At 35.8% G+C, this 21,950-nt stretch overlaps 3 protein-coding genes across 3 annotated transcripts; 2 read left to right on the top strand and 1 right to left on the bottom strand.

Annotated features, from left to right (window-relative positions):
• Positions 1 to 1,406: 1,406 nt before the first annotated feature.
• LOC104236402 (eukaryotic translation initiation factor 1A) lies at positions 1,407 to 3,755 on the bottom strand. Its single transcript, XM_009790318.2, has 2 exons — positions 3,389 to 3,755; positions 1,407 to 1,790 (listed from the first exon to the last, which is right to left on the bottom strand). The coding sequence occupies exons 1-2, from the start codon at positions 3,641 to 3,643 to the stop codon at positions 1,608 to 1,610; spliced, it is 438 nt and encodes a 145-aa protein (XP_009788620.1). The 5' UTR covers positions 3,644 to 3,755; the 3' UTR covers positions 1,407 to 1,607.
• A 1,983-nt stretch (positions 3,756 to 5,738) lies between these two features.
• On the top strand, positions 5,739 to 9,322 carry LOC104236545 (acidic endochitinase-like). Its single transcript, XM_009790491.2, has 2 exons — positions 5,739 to 5,815; positions 8,669 to 9,322. Exons 1-2 carry the CDS (start codon positions 5,739 to 5,741, stop codon positions 9,195 to 9,197), a joined length of 606 nt encoding a protein of 201 aa, XP_009788793.1. The 3' UTR covers positions 9,198 to 9,322.
• Positions 9,323 to 17,055: 7,733 nt separating this feature from the next.
• LOC104236390 (basic endochitinase) lies at positions 17,056 to 19,149 on the top strand. The gene is made up of 2 exons (XM_009790311.2): positions 17,056 to 17,625; positions 18,601 to 19,149. Exons 1-2 carry the CDS (start codon positions 17,115 to 17,117, stop codon positions 18,972 to 18,974), a joined length of 885 nt encoding a protein of 294 aa, XP_009788613.1. The 5' UTR covers positions 17,056 to 17,114; the 3' UTR covers positions 18,975 to 19,149.
• The last annotated feature ends 2,801 nt before the right edge of the window (positions 19,150 to 21,950 follow it).

Below are 21,950 nucleotides of genomic sequence, written 5' to 3'. Positions count from 1 at the left end.
AAAATTGGTTCTTTGTTCAAACAGGACGCACCCCTCAGAATAAACAGTGTCAAACACAGAGACAAAAAAGAAGAGAGAAAAGCAAGTCACACTATTTAAGTTTGCTGCTAAACCAAACTCATCATCCATTCAACAAATATAGAAGTCGAGAGTCCAGCATACAACACCCTACAGAACCATCCCAAGACGGGTAGTAGATGTTACTGAGTCCAAATCCTTCATTTTTACTACGCTGAAAAGCCAAAAACACAAAACCCAGTAACCTATGAAGTAAATCAGTTCACTGGCCATGGTCCAGTCGCAAACCTAGAGGTCCCACAACACTTAAGGCCAGGGAGTCCTACAATCGAAGTCCACACATCCCCACCCCTCAAAGCCAAGCTTCAGAAGTGTAATCAACAAGACTATGTGCATAACTGAATAGGCACCAGCTAGAATATTGCATTCATTTTATGAAAGCACAAATCTTCATACAAAACTCACAATGCACAAAGTTTGATCACATAAATTCAAACGATACACAAAATACTCTCTCAATGTTTATGGAAAACGCTCCACAAAAATGCAGGCAAACTGATGTTCGACTGCAGAAGGTGAACCTTCTACAACAGTGCATTAACAAATTCAAGGCCTTAAGAGTTTCTCTTCTGTACAATTTTTTCTACCATTAAAAAATTACAGATGGCACAAACTGTAATCAATGATTAGAGTGCATCTTTAAGCAACACGAGATGATAGTCAAATAAACCCCCTAATGGCCGAGAATAACACAGTTTGGGAGTTCTTGAAATTTGTCCAAATAGGAACCCCTGGCCTTTGTCAAAGTCAAGGACTAAAATTTAATGCCGCCCTCGGCTGTTGAGTCCTTAATAGTAGCAAGAAAACAGAATAGACCTCGTGGAGTGAATTATATGCCACTCCCAAACTACAAGGACTCCAAACTACAAACTACAATCCCACTATCCCAAAAATTGGTCCCATTCAAACTGGTGTTTGGTCAAACGGGACGCGCCCCTCAGAATAAACATTGTAACACACACAGAGAGACAAAAAAGAAGAGAAAAAAGCAAGTCACACCATTTAAGTTTGCTGTTAAACCAAATTCATCATCCATTCAACAAATACAGAAGACGAACACCAGCATAAAACACCCTATAAAACCATCCCAAGACGGGTAGTAGATGTTAGTATGTTACTAAGTCCAAATCCTTCATTATTACTACGCTGGAAAGGCAAAAACTCAAAACCCAGAAAGCTATGAAGTAAATCAGTTCACTGGCCATGGTCGAGTCGCATTCCTAGAGGTCCTACAAAACTTAGAGGCCGGGGGATCCTACAATCGAAGTCCACTCATCCCCACTCCTTAAAGCCAAGCTTCAGAAGTGTAATCAACAAGACTACGTGCATAACTGAATAGACACCAGCTACTATATTGCATTCATTTCATTTGAAAGCATATCTTCATACAAAACTCACAATGCACAAAGTTTGATTACATAACTTCAAACGATACACAAAATACTCTCTCAATGTTTATGGAAAAAGCTCCACAAAAACATTAGTAAGGCCTATAACGGACCTCAGTAACAGCAGCTTTGAGTTCAGATTTAGATTTTGTCAATGTCTTCATCCTCAAACTCAATATAGTCATCACCAGCGCCCTCTTCTTCTTCATCCAGCCCACCAGTAATGCCCTCATTAAGTCTTGTGTTCTCTGGCAACTCTCCATATGCCTTCAATAACCTGGCCTCGTCAGGCATGTACTTCAAGATCACATCAGCTTTGTCATCCTGGCAAAATAAAAATGACAAAGTTAAAAGAGAGCAATATCCACATTGGATAAGCAATCAAGATAGCACATCAAAGCAAACCAAAAAAATGATCAATTCCCCAAGTAGAATGCTACAAATAAAAGCTTTTCAGAGGAAGGCGATGCACATGCACAGGCTCAGACACACACCGGTGCCACTTCTCTTGGAACTCAATAGCAACTACAGAAACTATTTTACCCTTCAAAAAGAGCAGATGTATATCATAGGCAACAGTGCGGGCACACAACTGTCAATTATACAGCGGCTTCTGCTGTGCCAATTACAGCAAGTAGTATTGCACTAAGCAAGTTGTAGTCCCAGTTTCTTTTCTCCTTCGATCCCAAAGTTTTGAAGCCTTTCTGTGTTCTTGGTATTGCAGGGAAGTCATTTTAGTTCCTGTTTCACACTCCCTTTCTAGGTAAAGCATGATTTGAACAGCTTCTTTCTTTGCTACTGCTGCCATACCACAAAGAAGTCCGTTTGTATACGCCCACGCTCTTGTTTATTATTTTCTAGAACCTCAGGAACTATCATTTCTAGCGCCCCCCCCCCCTCCAACACACACCCACACCCACACCCTTGGGAACTTCTTTATTCCTTTTTTATGTTAAAACAAATACTACTTCTTTTCATTTCTAATGGAATATCCTTCACTATTTTACTAAAAACCAACCAACCCTGAAGGAGTTAGAAGAAAAGACATATCCTTTCCCTAATTCCGACATCCCTGCTACACACACAAACACAGACACATTATTACACCTACTTCTTTGCAACAGTAGTACGTTCATACTATTACAAAGTAGTAGTAGGTGCTCCAATAACTTCAAATCCTCAATCCGTCTATACTTTCAATAGAAAAACTATGCAATCAACAGTCATATCCTAATACACCCGAGCTATTTGTATACATAAATGTCAATAAATGCAATAGATTCAGTCTTAAGACACCTAGAGTTGAACCCACCAAGTTTAAATCCCAAATCCACTTCGGTAAGTTTACACCCAACTTTTATAGAAGTGGCAGATACTAACAAAAAAGAAAGCATCTCGGCACGCCCATCTTCCTTGAGCTGGGGGTCTATCGAAAACAGCCTCTCTACCTTTCAGGTAGGGGTAAGGTCGGCGTATACTCTGCCCTACCCAGACCCCACTTTGTAGGATTATACTGGGTTTTTTCGTTGTTGTTGTATCTTGGCACACCCATCTGCCCAAGTCTAGGTGCTGATGGGAGGTGGGCGCAAGCTATCCCGACCACCAACATCATCCAAAAAAAGCATCTTGGCACGCCCACAGCCCATCTGCCCAAGTCTTGGTGCTGATGGGAGGCGGGCGCGAGCTATCCCAGACACCACCATCATCCAAAAAAAAAGCATCTTGGCACGAACAAAAAATACACCAAACTTTTTTCACACAAAAGACAACCTTAAAAAAACCAACAAATTTCACAACACAAATACACAAAATAAACAACAACAAACCTAATGTAATCCTACAAATGGGGTCTGGAAATAAACAAAATTAACAAATACCATAAAAGGGTATTGAAACAATAAGGTAAAAATTGGATCTTTTACCTGATAATCACGAAGACCAACAAGGATGATGTCACCAGCAGCGATCCAAACTTTTTTATGCATCTTACCACGTATATGACAAAGACGCTTTGTTCCATCAATACACATAGCTTCACAACGTCCATTACCAAGCATACGTAAAACCTGAGCATATTCCTGTCCATCTTCTTTAAAAACAAGCTCTCTTTTTTCATCGTCAGCTTCGTTCTTTCCTCTTTTCCTGTTCTTACCTCCCTTACCCTTGTTCTTCGGCATCTTTGTTTGATTTGGTTAATTCTCCTCTCTCTCTCTCTCTCTCTCTCTCTCTTTGTTTTGTGGAAAATGATAGATTTGAGGTTGAAACCCTAAATTGAAAGAGGGTTATTTGATTTTGGTGTTATGCAGAAGTTGTTAATAAATGAGCTAGCGTTGCAGCCACAAGAGTTGTGAAAATTGGACCAATTTACCCTTTTGTCTCTAGTGCTCTTGACACGTGGCAGTGGACTAAGGTGCACAGTAAGCATTCGACATGTCATTTTCTGTTGAAAAAAGAAATCAAATGAAAAATTATTTTTTTCCTCATAGATGTGATAGGTTTATGTCATTTCTCTCTTTTTTTTTCACATCTGCATTGCAATATTTTGCACATCTTGTTATCAAACTGGTTGTATTACTTTGAATTTAATTTCTAAACTGTTAGCAGATGCTGGATTTGAAGGTGGCGGGTACATGAGCGATTGCTCAATCAATATCCTATCTTACTTTTGTTCTTAAGGATTTCACGTAACATATATAATTGGATTTGTAAGCCGTGTGAGTTAAGCGAAGTCAATTTATAAGTCGTATATACGGAATATGATTTATAAGTCGCATATGGAACATGCGTTTTATAAGTCGCATATAAGAAATGCCACTTTTAAGTCGCATTTAGCAAATGCAACTTATAAGTCGCAATCTGCCAATACGATGTATAGAAAACGATTTGTACTCTAGGCCAACGCGATTAGACAAGTATGCGTTTTATAAATCGCATTTTACGAATGCGTTTATAAGTGGACTTTATGAATTTATAAGTCTTATTAAACATATTTATAACTCTCAATTATTTATGCGATTCATTGCTAATAAAGTAGAATGAGCAGCAATAAGACATTAATTGCATCTCAATTTGTGATGTCCCCTCTAAATGAGGAGTCACAATGAAATTTTACTATATCCATAAATCAGGTCACATAAAAAGTAGCAGCCAAATTCCACAAGGAAATGAATTTTAGAAACGGAGAAGGGTCAAAAATATCCCTCTATTATGCGAAAAGAATCATATATATCCCCCATTATACGTTCTATCCATCAAAGTCCCCGACGTTATAAAATTGGTACAAAAATGTCTTTCCTCTGTTAGGACCTCCACCACGTCCAATATCATCCCACACGGCCTAACATTTTGCTGAGGTAAACACCATGTGACAATGCCACTTCACCGCCCCAACCCTATTTACCCTCCTCCCCCCCCCCCAATTCTTCCTTCACCACCACCTTCTCCTCCACCCAACTACCATAATCACTATCACTAATGAAAAGTAGAACTTCTTGTATCCTTCATTCTACTGTCCATAAAACCCAACAAAGAGATGGAATTTTGACAAGAGTAGAATTACACTAATTTGTTAGCTTAAATTCTCATCATTCTCTCTTCTACATCTTGCTTCATCAGTCATCATCCTCTCTTCTCTTTCTTGCTTCATCATCATCAGTAATTTGGTAAAAAGGGTTCTCCATCACTGTGATGAAACTTTGGTATTCAAACCTTATAGATATGAAAACTTCTAAACTATTATCAGTGATCAACTGGTTTATTTTCTCAATAGTATTGAGTCACTCGTTGAAGAGTTCAAATTAAAAGAGGCCAAAATGCTTTTTCATTTTAACCTATTCCCGAGCATCGACTCCTGAGAAGGTAAAAGAGTTATGTTGAGGAAGAATTTTGACAGTACATTGAACTCTCTCAAAGAATTTTTCTATAAATTGTGACATCTGTTGACAAAATTACTTGTTTGATTAATTATGATATCACTCCCTCAAACGACATGGACATCATCCCACTTGTTTTATTGATTATGAGAGTGGGTGGTAGTGCTTATAAAACAACAACAACATCAACAACTCAGTATAATCTCACTTAGTGGGGTCTGGGGAGGGTAGTGTGTACGCAGACCTTACCCCTATCCTGGGGTAGAGAGGCTGTTTCCAAATAGACCCCCGACATCCTTCCCTCCAAGAACTTCTCACCTTGCTCTTGGGGAAACTCGAACTCACAACCTCTTGGTTGGAAGCGAAGGTTGCTTACCATCAGAGCAACCCCTCTTGTCTAATGTTGGGTAATGTTGGTGGTGGTGGTTGGGTGAAGGAAGGTGGTGGTGAAGGAAGAAGTAGCGGAGCGGGAGGAGGGTAAATGGGGTTGGGGCGGTGAAGTGGCATTTCCATGCGGCGCTTACCTCAGCAAAATGTTAGGCCATGTGGGATGATATTGGACATGGTGGAAGTCCTAACGGAGGGAGGACATTTTTATACCAATTTTATAACGTCGGGAGCTTTTATGGAGAGATAGTATAACAGAGGGTATATATGATCCTTTTCGCATAGTAGAGGAATATTTTTGACCCTTCTCCGTTTTAGAAATATGCAATGATATGTAAAAATAATGTGTCATTCATAAAATAATAGTAGAACATTATTTCTGATAACCGAGGAATCTCCGAAGGCTAGTGACACATGATTCAAAACTAGATTTTTTTTAATAAAATATGATTTTTTAAAAGTGTATACTAATTAATATGGGATATACGTCATTTGTGTGTAGCTAGAAACTAGCAGGGGATTAATTATGGGTTCGGACGAACCTAGTAGCTTTTTGCTTAGGTATTGTATTTGTATTAGAAAATCTATTAAATATGTGTAAATACTTAATTGCGAACCCAGTAACTAACGAGCTATGAATTCAGCTGCAAATTCACAACCCATAAACTTTAAATCTTGACAGCGCCTCTGGAAATAAGTGTATATATCACACAACCAGATTGTTACCTAGTCAAGAAATTCTAGTGTTTGTGGAAATTTAGCTTTTATGTTCTAGGGGCGAAGCCACCTTTTACAAAGGGTGGTTAATTGATCACCCTTCATCAAAATATTACGAAAAATTATATTGTATATATAAGTAAAATACTGATTTTAGATGTATAAAATATATATTGAACATTATTTGTCGGAAATTTCTTTTTAGTTCTTTCAAGTTTGAGAAACACATCTAACTTCGGCACTGTTATATTCCCTTGTATTACAAGCTCTAAAGTCAACAAATGGGAACTCTTGAAATTTTGCACAAGAAAAATACTAGCTTCTGTCTTAATCCAATAATGATTATACTGTTTACAACCTTAAAGTCTTGAAAATTAAGTCCTCCAGAAATTTCCTTGAACCAACTGGAACATGAGAAACTGGAAGAGACTTGGTACCATTCATAAATTTACTAGGATATACACTTTCTTTAGTCCTTTCATTTCTTTCTTAACTTTATTTTTCTTCACCAATTGGAATATGTTACTGTCGGGGTCGTTTGGTAGGCACACTAAATTATTCCGGGGTTATAGTCGTGGGATTATAATTCCTGGACTAATTTTATCCCACCTAAGAGGTAGGATAAACTAATCCTAAGTTTAAAGGGATAAGGTGGAATATCTAGGATTAAGTCTGTGAGATTAAATTTATATTGTGTTTGGTTGACGGTATAAATTTATCCTAAGATAAATCTATAACGTCAACCAAACACAATATAAATTTAGAGCCTGTTTGGATATAAGATTTTTTTTCACTTTTTTCCGAAATCAGTGTTTGGCCATATAATTTTCAATTTTCACTTGAAGATGAATTTTGGAATTTTTCGAAAACTTGAAAAACTTTAAAAAGCTATTTTTCAAAATTTTCACTTAGATCACTCACAAAACTTCAAAAAAAATCCAAAATTATATTCATGTCAAAACAAAACTCTAATTTTTAAATACCATTTTCACTTCTTCTTTTTTTGTAATTTTACAATTCTTATGTCCAAACGCCCACTTAATCTCACACCTTATCCTGCGTACCAAACGACCCAACGATTATGGAAAAAGAATAGAGACTACAAAAAAAAATTCCATTACAACGAGGGAAAGAGAAAGAGGAAGAATTAAAAAAAAAAAGGATAGTAAGAATTGAACCACACTTATAATATATCTAGAAATCTTACTTTAGTTTTTGCTTACATAAACAAGACGAATGAGAGTCTTAGCGTAACTGGTAAGTTGTTGTCATGTGACCAGGAGGTTATATGCTCAAGCCGTGAAAACAACCTCTTGCAGAAATACTGGATAAGACTACGTACAATAGACCCTTGTGGTCGGGCCCTTTCCTGAACCCGCATTCAGTGGATGTTTAACAGAAAGTTGACCTCAAGTCAACTATGTAAATTTCCACGAAATACCAAGCAAGTACACATCCACCAACTATAAATAACATGTATGCTTCTCAATCTTGACATAATCTATCCAATAATTTAGTCTTTCCATCTATTATTCCTTCTTCTTTTTTAATTATCTACTATTATATGAATATTATTTTTTCCTGATTTAACCATCTGGTGTTCTGAAGTGTTGGTGATAGCTGAAAAGATTGGGAAGTTACATATAAAGTGTAAGGATACTCTAAATGGCGGGAGGTCTTTTGGGAAAACCATAGGGGTTTAGGCCAAAGCGGACAATATCACATCTTGTTAAGATTATCTAGGCTGGTTGAGCCCAACAAATAATTACAGGAACCCATTTGCCCGACTTATTCAGATTTTCGTCGCATAGGGTCTATTAAGGATGACACACTCCCTATTAAGAATTTCTCCATTTTACCACGACTAATTCAGATTTTCGTCGCATAGGGCTGATTAAGGGTGACACAATCATTACCAAGAATTTCTCCATTCTCGAATATTAAATGAATTGACACATAAGGAAAACTCATCTAATATAGTACTCTCTTCGTTACATTTTATATGATATTCTTTACTTAATAGTCTATTCTAAAAAGAATGATACCTTTCTGTATTTCAAAACTCTTCAACTTTTCATTTTACGTTATTCCCTTAGTCGCATGCTTTTATAGCCGTATAAATATATGACATGTTTAAGATCACAATTCTAAAGGTAATTCTAGAATGTGTTAAGTCTTTTTTTCTTTCCTAAATTATGTGCTAATTATTTGTCAAAAACATTGCAGGAGTGTAGCAAATTATCTGTGGAACAATTATCTTGGAGGCCAATCAAACACACGTCCACTAGGAGATGCAATTCTAGATGGAATTGATTTTGATATAGAAGGAGGGACAACACAACATTGGGATGAATTAGCAAGAGCTTTATCACAATTTAGCCAACAGAGGAAAGTATACTTAACTGCAGCTCCACAATGTTCATTCCCAGATACATTTTTAAATGGTGCACTTTCCACTAGCTTATTTGACTATGTTTGGGTTCAATTTTACAATAATCCACCGTGTCAATACTCCGGTGGAAGCGCGGACAATTTAAAAAGTTACTGGAATCAGTGGAACGCGATTCAAGCTGGAAAATTTTTTCTCAGTTTACCGGCAGCTCAAGGAGCTGCTGGAAGTGGTTTTATACCATCTGATGTTCTTGTTTCTCAGGTTTTACCATTAATTAATGGTTCACCTAAGTATGGGGGTGTTATGCTTTGGTCTAAATTTTTTGACAATGGTTATAGCTCTGCTATTAAGGCTAATGTTTGAGATATATGCTCATATCTAGTCACCTTGTATTAATGTGATGACATCAATAATGTTATATTATAGTACTCAATAATGAGGTTTTGAAAGTTACTTATTAAAAAAAATTCTTATTGTGTGGTGTTTTTATTTTTTACAAGATTGTGTTGTGTTACTTGTCTAAGTGTATCATAGTTAACTTATATAAATTGGCATGACACCCAAAAAGAAGAACTAAAAGAATTACCAAGTGTAACAAAAGATCCCCGATGTACCAAGCAATCCACGTTCATGAAGGACGTATCCTAAGGGGTGTAATTACTAAGTATAATAAATAATAATACGATTAAATCTTTCTATAACAACCTCTTTTGTTCCAGATTTTTTTAGCTGTTATAGTGAAATATTATTATAGAGAACCATTTCAATTTAAATGATGTAGTTTGACTTGACACAAAGTTTAAGAAGAAAAAAGAAGAAACTTTTGAAACATGTGGTCCTAAATGCTTAAGTGACAAAGTTTGTGGGGCCATAACATTTTTGTGGCTATAAAAGTTTATCATTAAGAGTAAAACAAGTTTTAAAAAAATAAAATTATTTCCAAATATAGAATATTTTTCTTTGGAACAGACTAATAAGAAAAGTATGTCATTTAAATTAAAACAGAGGGGGTATAATATAGCATAACAATTCGTTCCATAAAAAACTTGATTTTTATAGTGAATAGTTGATATATAGCGATGTTGTTATAGAGGGGTATGACTGTATAATAACTTTCGGGAGCAAAGTTGGAGTTGCATTCTAATGATTGCTAATTTTTTATTTTTTTTTGATTATTCATCCGGTGAGAACTAAGATGTTGAAGGTTTTAACAGTCGCCTACCCATACTCATATACCCTTAGAGCTCGTTTGATTCGGGAACAAGTTATATTGAAATTATAATATGAAGATTAAATAAATACGAGATGGTTCGGGCATATTCAGAGGAGGAGCACTGATGCACCGGTGAGGAGGTGTGAGCGACTGACTGTAGTGGGCACGCGGAGAGGTAGAGGACGGCCTAAGAAGTATTGGGGAGAGGTAATCAAACAGGACATGGCGCGACTTAGGATTACTGAGGACATGGCCCTTGATAGGGAATTATGGAGGGAGTTTTAAGGTTGTAGGTTAGGGGAGAGTTGTAAATATTTCTACAGCACAATAGAGTGAGACTAGCCAGTTAGGAGTTAGACTAAGAATGTCATTGGTCGTCTATTGATGCAGGGTTTTACCTGCTAGTTTTACTATACCAGCCATCTTTTTCGTATTTCGTATTCTGTATTTCATATCTCTTGTATTGTTGTTATTTTATTATGCATTTTTATGGTACTAATATATCGGCTCCTATTGCTTTTTGAGCCGAGGGTCTCCTGGAAACAGCCTCTCACCCTTCGGGGTAGGGGTAAGGTCTGCGTACATATTACCCTCCCCAGACCTCATTTGTGAGATTATACTGGGTCGTCGTTGTTGTTGTTGTTAACGGATTTTTTTCACGGTTTATATTTAACATCTAATTTACTGGTCCATCATACGGACAATTGACAAAGACATTACTTGCATATTAATGTCCAGAAGAAATAGGACAATATACGTACATTAGTTGATGAATGTGGAATACAAGCAAGCAATTATGACTAAAATGAGAGACAGAAATTAGAATTTTGAGTTTATGAATTTGAATTTTAGAAAATGTAGTTTATTGTCTTGTGGATAAATTATTTATATGTGTTAATTAATTTTTTAATATAAATACAAGACAACAAAAAGCATTGACTCGCAAGTCAAGCACAGAGTATCAATTACTCCTTTAGTTAGTACAAATTTAGAAGCGTGGGACCAATTATTTAGAATAATAGTTGTTATCCTTCTCTGACATAGCAATTTGAAATAGTATCAAAGTAAGTAGTAAATATTTTTTTTCGTTTTATTAATTATTCGCGTAACATTGTTTGATCGAAGATGAAATTTAAGGTGTTAACCACTTATATATTGAGTCCGAAACTTTTCTAATGCCTTTTTGAGCAAAAAATATATTTCTACTACTAAAAAAAAGTTACATAAATAACTAAAATGCAGTATAATACTGCGTTTTACTTTAACGGAAAGTTAGCCGTTAAAGTAAAACGTAGTACTATACTGCGTATTATTAAAAAATTAATTTTTTTAAAGGAAAACGCAGTGTAATACCAGTATTGTACTGTGTTTCCCTATTAATATTGGGCCCACCTATATTTAATTAAAGGGAAACGCAGTACAATACTGCTTTCCTTTAATAAAATAAAGCTCTTCTTCTTCCCCAAGACAACGACATAACGTTATCTCCATTAAAAAACACCCTTGCTCCACTGCTGGTACCCCCCCCCCGGGTCAAATTAAAAAAATATATTTTGGGCCCCACCCGTCACCCAAAAAGCAAAGAGTGTAGGTCCCGCACACAAGACAAGCTTTGGAGTCCTTCATTCGGGTGCAAAAATTCGATTTGAATCAATTTTAAAAAACTTAAATCGAGGTATTTCGATTTTGTTTATGTCGAAACTCGTATAGTACATGCATATTTGTATTGTTGAATATGTTTCTATGTCAATTTGTGTTATGTTTGTGTTTAAATTTGTATCTTATTTATACCCAGATTGATTTATTAGCTTTGGGACAAAAAATTGTTAAAATTTGATAAATAATTTTTACTGTTAATGTTTTGTTTTTATTTGCTTAAATAATAAATAAATATTATTTATTTAGTTTGTTGTTCATATTTGTATGTTATGTTTGTTGTTTTTATATGTAATAGTGACGTTTTAGCGTAGTAAAATATAGAGCCTTTTAGTGTAGTAAAATATAGAGCCTTTTAGCGTAGTAAAATATAGAGCATTTAAGCGTAGTAACATATATAGCCTTTTAGCGTAGTAAAATGTAGAGCCTTTTAGCGTAGAGTCTCTGTAGTTTAAGTATGTAGTAACTGCAAACTCTATCCTATTACACTTTACAAAATTAATTATTTAATTTATAAAAATAATCTTACAAAAGTAAAAATTTAATATATGTTGTCAAATTAACTCAAATATCGAGCTTGGAACTCATAGATAATTACTCAGTCCAATTCAATAATTAATTATTCAATTTATTAAATTAACAAAATTGTAAAAATGCTGAAATTGATACGCATAATAACTAAGGATAACTTGGTGCTATCGGGCGTCAAATATCGAGCCTGGAACCCATACATAATTATTCAGTCCAATTCAATAATTTTTAATTTAATTCCTTAAACTAACAAAATTCCATCGGTAACTGAAATTGACACGCATAATAATTAAGGATAACTTGGTGCTACCGGGCCTCAAATATCGAGCCTGGAACCCATACATAATTATTCAGTCCAATATTAAAAATAATTAATTATTTAATCTATTAAACTAACAAAATTCTAAAAATGTTGAAATTGACACACATAATAATTAAGGATAGCTTGGTGCTACCAGACCTCAAATATTGAGCCTGGAACCCATATATAATTACTCAGTTCAATTTTAAAAATAATTATTTAATTTATTAAACTAACAAAATTCTAAAAATGCTGAAATTGACACGCATAATAATTAAGGATAACTTGGTGCTACCGGGCCTCAAATATCGAGTCTGGAACCCATACATAATTACTCAATCCAATTTTAAAAATAATTATTTAATTTCTTAAACTAACAAAATTCTAAGAATGTTGAAATTGACACGCATAATAATTAAGGATAACTTGGTGCTACCAGGCCTCAAATATCGAGCCTGGAACTCATACATAATTACTCAGTTCAATTTTAAAAATAATTAATTATTTAATTTATTAAACTAACAAAATTCTAAAAATGTTGAAATTGACACACATAATAATTAATGATAACTTGGTGCTACCGGGCCTCAAATATCGAGCTTGGTCCACGGGCAGACTTCAACAAGTCGTTGAATGACTCCGACACGTTTGTAGTGAGGGCTCCCCATCGTCTGCCGCCATCAGCATGCAGTGTCCACATGTGAAGCTCATGTCCCATCAACCAAGTATAGGCCCGTGGATCTATCTGCCGGATCGCTTTCATGCGCTTGGAGAATTTGCACTGCTGGTGCTCAGTTGCAGTCATCCACATTAAGTCATGCAAGGACTTGTGAGGATATTTCTTCTGGAAATTGGCCTTCAATGCCTCACACGGTAACGGTGGTATGCATATGGTTCCTGTCATTCAGGCAAGTGCCGTACAGAACTTAAAATATCACCATGTCGATCGGATATTAGACAAATACCTGAACGTTGTTTGACAACGTGCTGCTTCAAGTGGTTCAAAAAAAAACGTCCACATCGCTTCGCTTTCGTTGGCAAAAATGGCAAAAGCTAGTGGAAATATTTGGTCGTTGGCATCAACTGCAATCAAAACTTAAATCATACTTTCCATAGACATGAGTACCGTCTATGAAAATTACAAGATGACAATGCACAAAACCATCAATTGCTGCTTTAAATGACCATAACACATAGTTGAAAATATATTCGGGTCTGTCCGGACTACGCTTATGCCTCCATTCAACAACAGTGCCGGGGTTAAAGTGTTGCAGTGCGACCATGTACCTGGGTAGATTTGAAAAAGACTTATCCCAGTCGCCATAAATAAGTTCAAAGGCACGTTTGTGACCGAGATATGCCTTTCTTTTGGTTATAGTACAACTATACTCTTGGTATACGGCTGTAATACACTCTTTAATCTTGAACCTAATGGATACTTCCAAATATGGAATCAAGACTAGAAAAATCAAGTCCACATCCAGGTTGAAGTGATTCTCATTGAATGTGTCCATTTCACATCTGTGGGTGCTAATAAATTTACCCACTTTCCACAAACTTGATTTCTTCTTGCTGGCACGCAACATCCAGTGACAACCCATAAAGTCTCTACGACATACAACCTCTTATACCGCCGTAGTTGACTCACTTACTATCATCTCACGACACTCGCTTATACTGTAGATTTTTACAGCCCTAATTAGGCGAGCTTTGTCGGAAAAATACATGCCCTTTGACAGAACAACTGGTCTAGACTCATCCCACATCGCTGACCGAATTTAGTCATCATCCCTTGTGAGGGCATCCACGTTCGGCATACTTGGCAAATTATCAAGGTAAGGAATATTACGCTCATGAAATGGCACGTGGGACTCGTACACTATTGGTCTAGCGGGAGGTGGAGGAACATGCTCCCTCGTGAGTTCACGTTCAACATTCACTTCCTCCTCCTCATCACCCTCATCATGGAAGGGTGTGTTATCTCCAGACTCATCCGCATTGTTGTCATAATCATTATCATCTTCCTGACTCTGCGCATCTGCCAACTCACGAGTGAATACGTCGTCTATGGGCAATTGTGTGAAGTCAGGAACATCAAGAAGCTCGTTTTCACTACACAAAAAGAACAAAATGATAAGTTATCCAATTAGATAAATACTTTAGAAATAGATATATCACTTTACTTACAAGTCGTACTATCTTGACGTTTCATGATGGATATTTTCTTGTTGGTGATGACTCCCGGATGAACCACTGTGGTCCAATAATCCAGAACTACGCATATTCCAACTAGGGGCGGGGTCATAACTTGTAAAATTCATATCTGGACGGTACCCCTATGAAAAATATGAGTGTTAATACAAATCCAATTCAAACATAAAATAAACATCGCTAAAGCGTAGAAAAATTGAAGTTTACAAGTCGTCTTGTGGATTATATAAAGTCAAAAAATTATTTTTTGGCTGCTCATTCGCCGGTGGTGACAAGTTTAAATCAAGACAAGCTCTTTCATTGGCAATCTGTCCGGCAAAAACTGCTCCAGAATAATCACCCGATGACTGAGGGGGTATCCCTACTATGCACGCCCTCATTATTGGGAACGTCTTCCACCTTAACGTACATAGAAAATGTAGTTTATTGTCTTGTGGATAAATTATTTATATGTGTTAATTAATTTTTTAAGATAAATACAAGGCTTCCACTCTAAATTAAAACGATGACTAGACAACAAAAAGCATTGACTCGCAAGTCAAGCACAGAGTATCAATTACTCCTTTAGTTAGTACAAATTTAGAAGCGTGGGACCAATTATTTAGAATAATAGTTGTTATCCTTCTCTGACATAGCAATTTGAAATAGTATCAAAAGTAAGTAGTAAATATTTTTTTTCGTTTTATTAATTATTCGCGTATCATTGTTTGATCGAAGATGAAATTTAAGGTGTTAACCACTTATATATTGAGTCCGAAACTTTTCTAATATCTTTTTGGGCAAAAAATACATTTCTACTACTAAAAAGAGTTACATAAATAACTAAAATGCAGTATAATAATGCGTTTTACATAATACTGTGTTTTACTTTAACGGAAAGTTAGCCGTTAAAGTAAAACGCATTACTATACTGCGTATTATTAAATTATTTTTTTTAAGGACAACGCAGTATTATACTGCATTTTCCTTAAACACAGTATTGTACTGTGTTTTGCATTAAAAAAAATATTCCTATCAGGTTCTGCAGAAGTGGCCCCAATATTAATAGGGAAACGTAGTACAATACTGCGTTTAAGAAAAATACAGTATAATACTGTGTTTTCCTTAAAACAATTAATTTTTTAATAATACGCAGTATAATAATGCGTTTTACTTTAACGGCTAACTTTCTGTTAAAGTAAAACGCAGTATTATACTGCGTTTTAGTTATTTGTGTAACTTTTTTTTTAGTAATAGAAATGTATGTTTTGCCCAAAAAGGCATTAGAAAAGTTTCGGACTCCTTATATATTACTCCCTCCGTTCCAATTTATGTGAATCTGCTTGACTGAACCCGAAGTTTAACAAAAAATGAAGACTTTTGGAATTTGTGGTCCTAAACAAATCAAATAGGGGCCAATATATGTGTGTGGTTATAAAAGTTATTCATTAAAGGTAGAATTAAAAATTGTAAATTAAAGCTAAATTGTTACCAAATTTAGAAATGAGTCATTCTTTTTGGAACGGATCAAAAAAATAGGTTCACATACAGAGAAGGAGTACTAGCAATGATGGAAGAGAATATTAAGTAGTGAATAGTGATTGACAAGTAAGCAAACATCACATTAAAATTAAAGTGTAATAGTTTAATTCATTTAATTTTTTTAAAATTGTGAAATTTGTACAAAATTTATATTTCATTTTGAACCCATAACGTCATAAGTGTAACGGATTCATTGATAAAAACCTCTAGGCCGAACCCAAAACAACAACAATAACGATCCAGTAAAATTTCACGAGTGGGGTCTGGGGAGGATAGTAACGCAGACCTTACCCCTATCCCAATGGGGCAAAGAGGTTGTTTCTAATAGAACATCGGCTCAGAAAGACGGAAAGAAAACGAGAAGAAACTATATATTAGTATCGTCAACAGAAACCATAGAAATAGTAATAACATCATAAAAATCAGAAAATAGATGACATGCACTTCTGGGCCGAACCCATCACTGTAAAATTAATAGCCGAAAACGGTATAAAATTTGTATACATTTTTGTATATATATATATATATTATGTATGTTATATACAAAAATTATACAAGTTTTATATACTTTTTCGGCTACCAAATATAAATAATTTCTGATGCGGGCTAGAAATGATAATACCCGTCAAAATCAGACACACCTTTGCATATGCCGACATGTCAGAGTGCGTATTTTTCACTCAATTTTGAGCGTGTAAAACCCGAAAAAGAGTGAAGAAATGTCAAGAAAACCGCCCTTAAGTTCCAAACTTTTTCAAGTTTTTGCCTATAAAAACATGTTGCAGACTCATCCAATTGAAAAATATAGGTTCTTCCCATTGAATTTCCTCCCTCATTGAATTAAACAATGAACATTAAGGTATCATTACTTTTCATTCTACCAATATTCTTGCTTCTCCTAACCAGCAAAGTAAAAGCTGGAGATATTGTAGTCTATTGGGGCCAAGATGTAGGAGAAGGTAAATTGATTGACACATGCAACTCTGGTCTCTACAATATTGTCAACATTGCCTTTTTATCTTCTTTTGGCAATTTCCAAACTCCTAAACTTAACTTAGCTGGCCATTGTGAACCATCTTCTGGTGGTTGCCAACAGTTGACAAAAAGCATCAGACATTGTCAAAGCATAGGCATTAAAATCATGCTCTCCATTGGAGGTGGAACTCCTACCTACACATTATCCTCAGTTGATGATGCCAGACAAGTTGCTGATTACCTGTGGAACAATTTTCTCGGCGGCCAATCATCTTTTAGGCCACTTGGAGATGCTGTATTAGATGGCATAGATTTTGATATTGAACTTGGCCAACCACATTATATTGCACTTGCCAGGAGACTTTCAGAACATGGCCAACAAGGTACCTCTTTGTAACAGTGTCGTTTGTTCCAGATATTTTTGGATGTTATTGCGAATTATTGTTATAAAGAATATATATTATAACAAAACATGACATTTGGTTCAAAATTTTTTGGCTTTTATAGTGAAGTGTTGTTATATAAGGATGTTGTTATAGAATGATCTGACTGTATGTTAAACACACTTTTTTCTTAAAGCGAACAGAGGCATAATCAGAATTTGAAACTTATAGATTCAGTATTCTAATTCTTTTAAGTTACTGGGCTTTAAATTAATAATTTGTGCATAATTCAATAACTTTTTAAACGAATACGGGCTGTGGACAAAAGTTCATATCCGAAGGGCTAGCTTTGCCCATGAAGCCAAAGAAGGGATATCATGATGTGTTGTTTAATATCATGGTTCCCATTGTAGAATAACCAAGAATTGCAGTATCCCATGTTAACTGCGCACAAAGAAAATAATTGTAATTTGGTTGTTGAATAGTTTAAAGGGGAAGCATTGGCGTAACTGGTAAAGTTGCTGTCATGTGACCAGAAGGTCATGAGTTCGGGTCGTGGAAACATGCTCCTATAGAAATGCAGGGTGAGACTGTATACAATAGACCCTTGTGGTTCGGCCCTTCTTCATACCCTGCGTATAGCGGGAGCTTATTGCACTCGGTTTCCCCTCTCTTTTTTTTTGTTGTTGAACGCAACACTTTGGTTCAGTGATCAGGACACAACACGTGATGCATTGGTTAATTAGACGTACATCACGGGTTTGAGCCCTGCCACAGAGAAACTTGGTAATTAAGCTCTGATATAAAAAAATAAAAATAAAAGAATGTGATTTGAACTTGTGCGCGAACTAGTATCGCGCCAGAAGTTCACGAGGGATTTCTCCAATATAAAATGAAAATGTCATTAAACATCAATTCTAGATTTTCAAGCCATTAGAGTTACAAAACTCATTCTCTTATTATGTCTTTTGACAGGTAAAAAATTATACTTAACTGCAGCACCACAATGTCCTTTTCCTGATAAACTTCTTAATGGTGCATTGCAAACTGGTTTATTTGACTATGTTTGGGTCCAATTTTACAACAATCCCGAGTGCGAGTTCATGAGCAATTCAGAAAATTTCAAGAGGAGGTGGAATCAGTGGACATCAATCCCTGCAAAGAAGTTGTATATTGGACTTCCAGCAGCCAAGACAGCCGCGGGTAATGGCTATATTCCAAAGCAAGTGCTAATGTCACAAGTTTTACCATTTCTAAAGGGGTCTTCAAAATATGGAGGTGTCATGCTTTGGAATAGAAAATTTGATGTCCAATGTGGCTATAGCTCTGCTATCAGGGGTGCTGTTTAAGTTCTGAATGAACGAGGCGCCCCTGAATCGCTATAAGCCATCGTTAAGGCCTAAATAAAGCAAGTTAATTTGCTGTTATCTGCCTAGAAAGTACTTAAGTTTTAATTTGTACTGATGAAAATGTGAAGGTCATCTTGTTTCCTTCTTGATAATAGTAGTACTATGGTTCTCTTTATATTCTCTTGTTTATGAAGCCTGACTTAGATGGACTTTGAACTACAGTCAGACCTCTCTATAACAATTATCCTTTATAACTATACTTCACTATAATAGTTTTTGTTGGAACCAATTTTTCATCTTATATTATAATATAGGTTTTTATAATAGCACTTTATTACAGCAGCCAAAATATATCGAAACAAAAAGGTTGTTATAGAGAAATTTGACTGTATTTCAGTCATGTAGCCTGATTTCGAATTTGAACTATTGGAGTCATGTTAACCAGCAAATAGAGAACAAAGTAGGGACTTTTCTTTTCATTTCAATTTTCATATGTAAAAGTTATTTAGAGAAGAACCAAGGCAAAGAATAATGGTATAACTGGATTTAGTTTTATACAATACTTAGTTGTAAAGACTAATAAGTTATACTCTGTATAGGAAGGATTGAGAACAATTTTCCTTCGGGGCAACAGTAATATATTAATAATTGAGCCTGAATTCTTCATTCTTAGATTTGGAAAAGTTGACAGACAACAAAAATTGACTTCAAGTCAAGCAACAAATGTATACATATTCTGTTAACTCAAACCAGACATTCAGATTTCACAAGTTGACTTCAAGTCAAGCAATGACAGTACACAGATTCAAGTAGACTCAACACATTTTTTAATCATGAGCTACGTTTAACTTTGAGGGAAGGAGAGCCTTGGCGTAATTGGTAAAGTTACCGTCATGTGTTCGAACCGTGGAAACAGCCTCTCGCAGAAATGCAGGGTAAGACTGCGTACAATATATAGACCCATAAAAAAGATGAAACAAAGAAAAAAGATGAAAAAGTTGCAGAAGTCAAATAGGGTGGCTGGAAAGATTTTCCAAGTTGGGCGGCTAGAAAAAGTTGCCAAATTGCAAAAGTCACAAACACATGTTTTGACCGATGGTAATTTGCACTGCAAATTACAGTGAATAAACTATTTTGATCTTCTATAAATAGCAGGCTCCATTTCTCTTTTGATACACACCAAAATAACGAGAGAAGCATAAAGCAATGAGAGTAATCCACAGATTGTGGTCTGTGAGATAACTAGTGAGTGGTAGTAATATTGTAATTCCGCTAAAATATTTGGTGTCATTGTTACTCTCTTGTGTTATTATTATTTGCTGTGGATATTATTCCCGGGCGAGATTATTTTTTATCCCAACAACGTGGTATCAGAGCCATGACAAATAATGGTCTGCTATCTTTTCAGTACCCACGTCTGACAAAAGATAATTATGAGAAATAGTGTCTACGTATGAAAGTCATCCTTGGCTCTCAGGATGTATGAGAAATCGTAGACAGAAGGTATGCAAAACCCGATAATGAGGAAGCTCTGCCTCAAAATGAAAAAGAGGTCTTGGCAAAGACAAGGAAGAAGGATCAACAAGCCCCCACGCTCCTCCACCAATGTTTGGATGATGCCATGTTTGAGAAGGTGGTAGATGCTACCACCTCAAAAGAAGCTTGAGGGATTTTAAAAATTCTCTTCAGGGAGTTGACAAGGTGAAAATGGTAAAACTTCAAACTCTAAGGGCTGATTTTGAAGCTTTAAAAATAAAAGAATCCGAATGCATCTCGGATTATTTTTCAAAAGTGAAGATTGTTATAAATCAACTAAGAAGACACGGGGAGGACATAGAAGATGTCCGTGTGGTAGAAAAGATCCTTCGCACTTTAACAACTAAATTTGATTTTTTTGGTGTGTGCTATTGAGGAGTCTAAAGATTTAGACTATGATGGTGGAGCAATTGGGAGGTTCTGTACAAGCCCACGAAGAAAAGATCAAACGGAGAAAAGAAGTGTCATTGGAGCAACTTCTTAAAACTCAGGCATCCTTCAAGGATTATGGAGGTGAAACAAGCTATCAAGGAAACGGACGAGGACGAGGCCATGGTGGTCATGGAAGAGGAAGAAGTAACGGTAACAACTTCAACAATGAAGTTAAAATTCACCAAACATTCAGAGGTCATGGTCGTGGACATAGAGGAGGAAGAGGACGTGGCTACTACCAAGAAAATAATGGACAAAGGTATGACAAATCAAAAATTGAGTGTTATAATTGTCATAAATTTGGTCATTACTCTTGGGAATGTCATAGCAATGTTGAAGAAAAAGCTAATCTTGTTGACAATAAGAAAGAAGAAAACGAGTCAACATTGTTGATGGCACTCAAGGAAGAAGAAAGAGATGATTGCAGCTCATGGTATTTGGACAATGGAGCAAGCAATCATATGTGTGGATGCAAAGAGAAGTTTGTGGAGATCAATAAAACGGTGAGAGGTAATGTGTCCTTTGGAGATACCTTAAAGGTTCAAATCGAAGGGATAGGTACGATTATAATTTCCTGTAAAGATGGTAGTCACAAGTTAATTCAAGATGTTTATTATGTGCCAAAATTAAAAAGTAATATTTTAAGTTTGGGCCAACTTCTTGAAAAGGAATATGACATCCACATGAAAAATATGCATCTTTGGCTTAGAGATTCAAGTGGAATTCTAATTGCTAAAGTGCATATGGCAAAGAATAGATTGTTTTCTCTGAATCTTAAAACAATTGATGCAAAGTGTTTGAAGGCTAATGTGCAAGATGAATCATGGTGTTGGCACATGCGATTTGGGCACTTAAATTTTGAAGCGCTCAAATCAATGGGAGAAAAGAACATGGTGCATGGGATACCATCAATCAACCATCCCAATCAATTATGTGAAGCTTGTCTTCTTGAAAAGCATGCAAGGAGGAGTTTTCGAAAGGAGGCCATGTCAAGATCAATCAAGTCGC

Source organism: Nicotiana sylvestris, chromosome 5 (assembly GCF_000393655.2).
Source record: "Nicotiana sylvestris chromosome 5, ASM39365v2, whole genome shotgun sequence".
In the NCBI taxonomy this organism is placed as follows: Eukaryota; Viridiplantae; Streptophyta; class Magnoliopsida; order Solanales; family Solanaceae; genus Nicotiana; species Nicotiana sylvestris.
The sequence above is the reverse complement of the archived record's forward strand: the minus strand, read 5'-3'. Positions and strand labels throughout refer to the sequence as shown.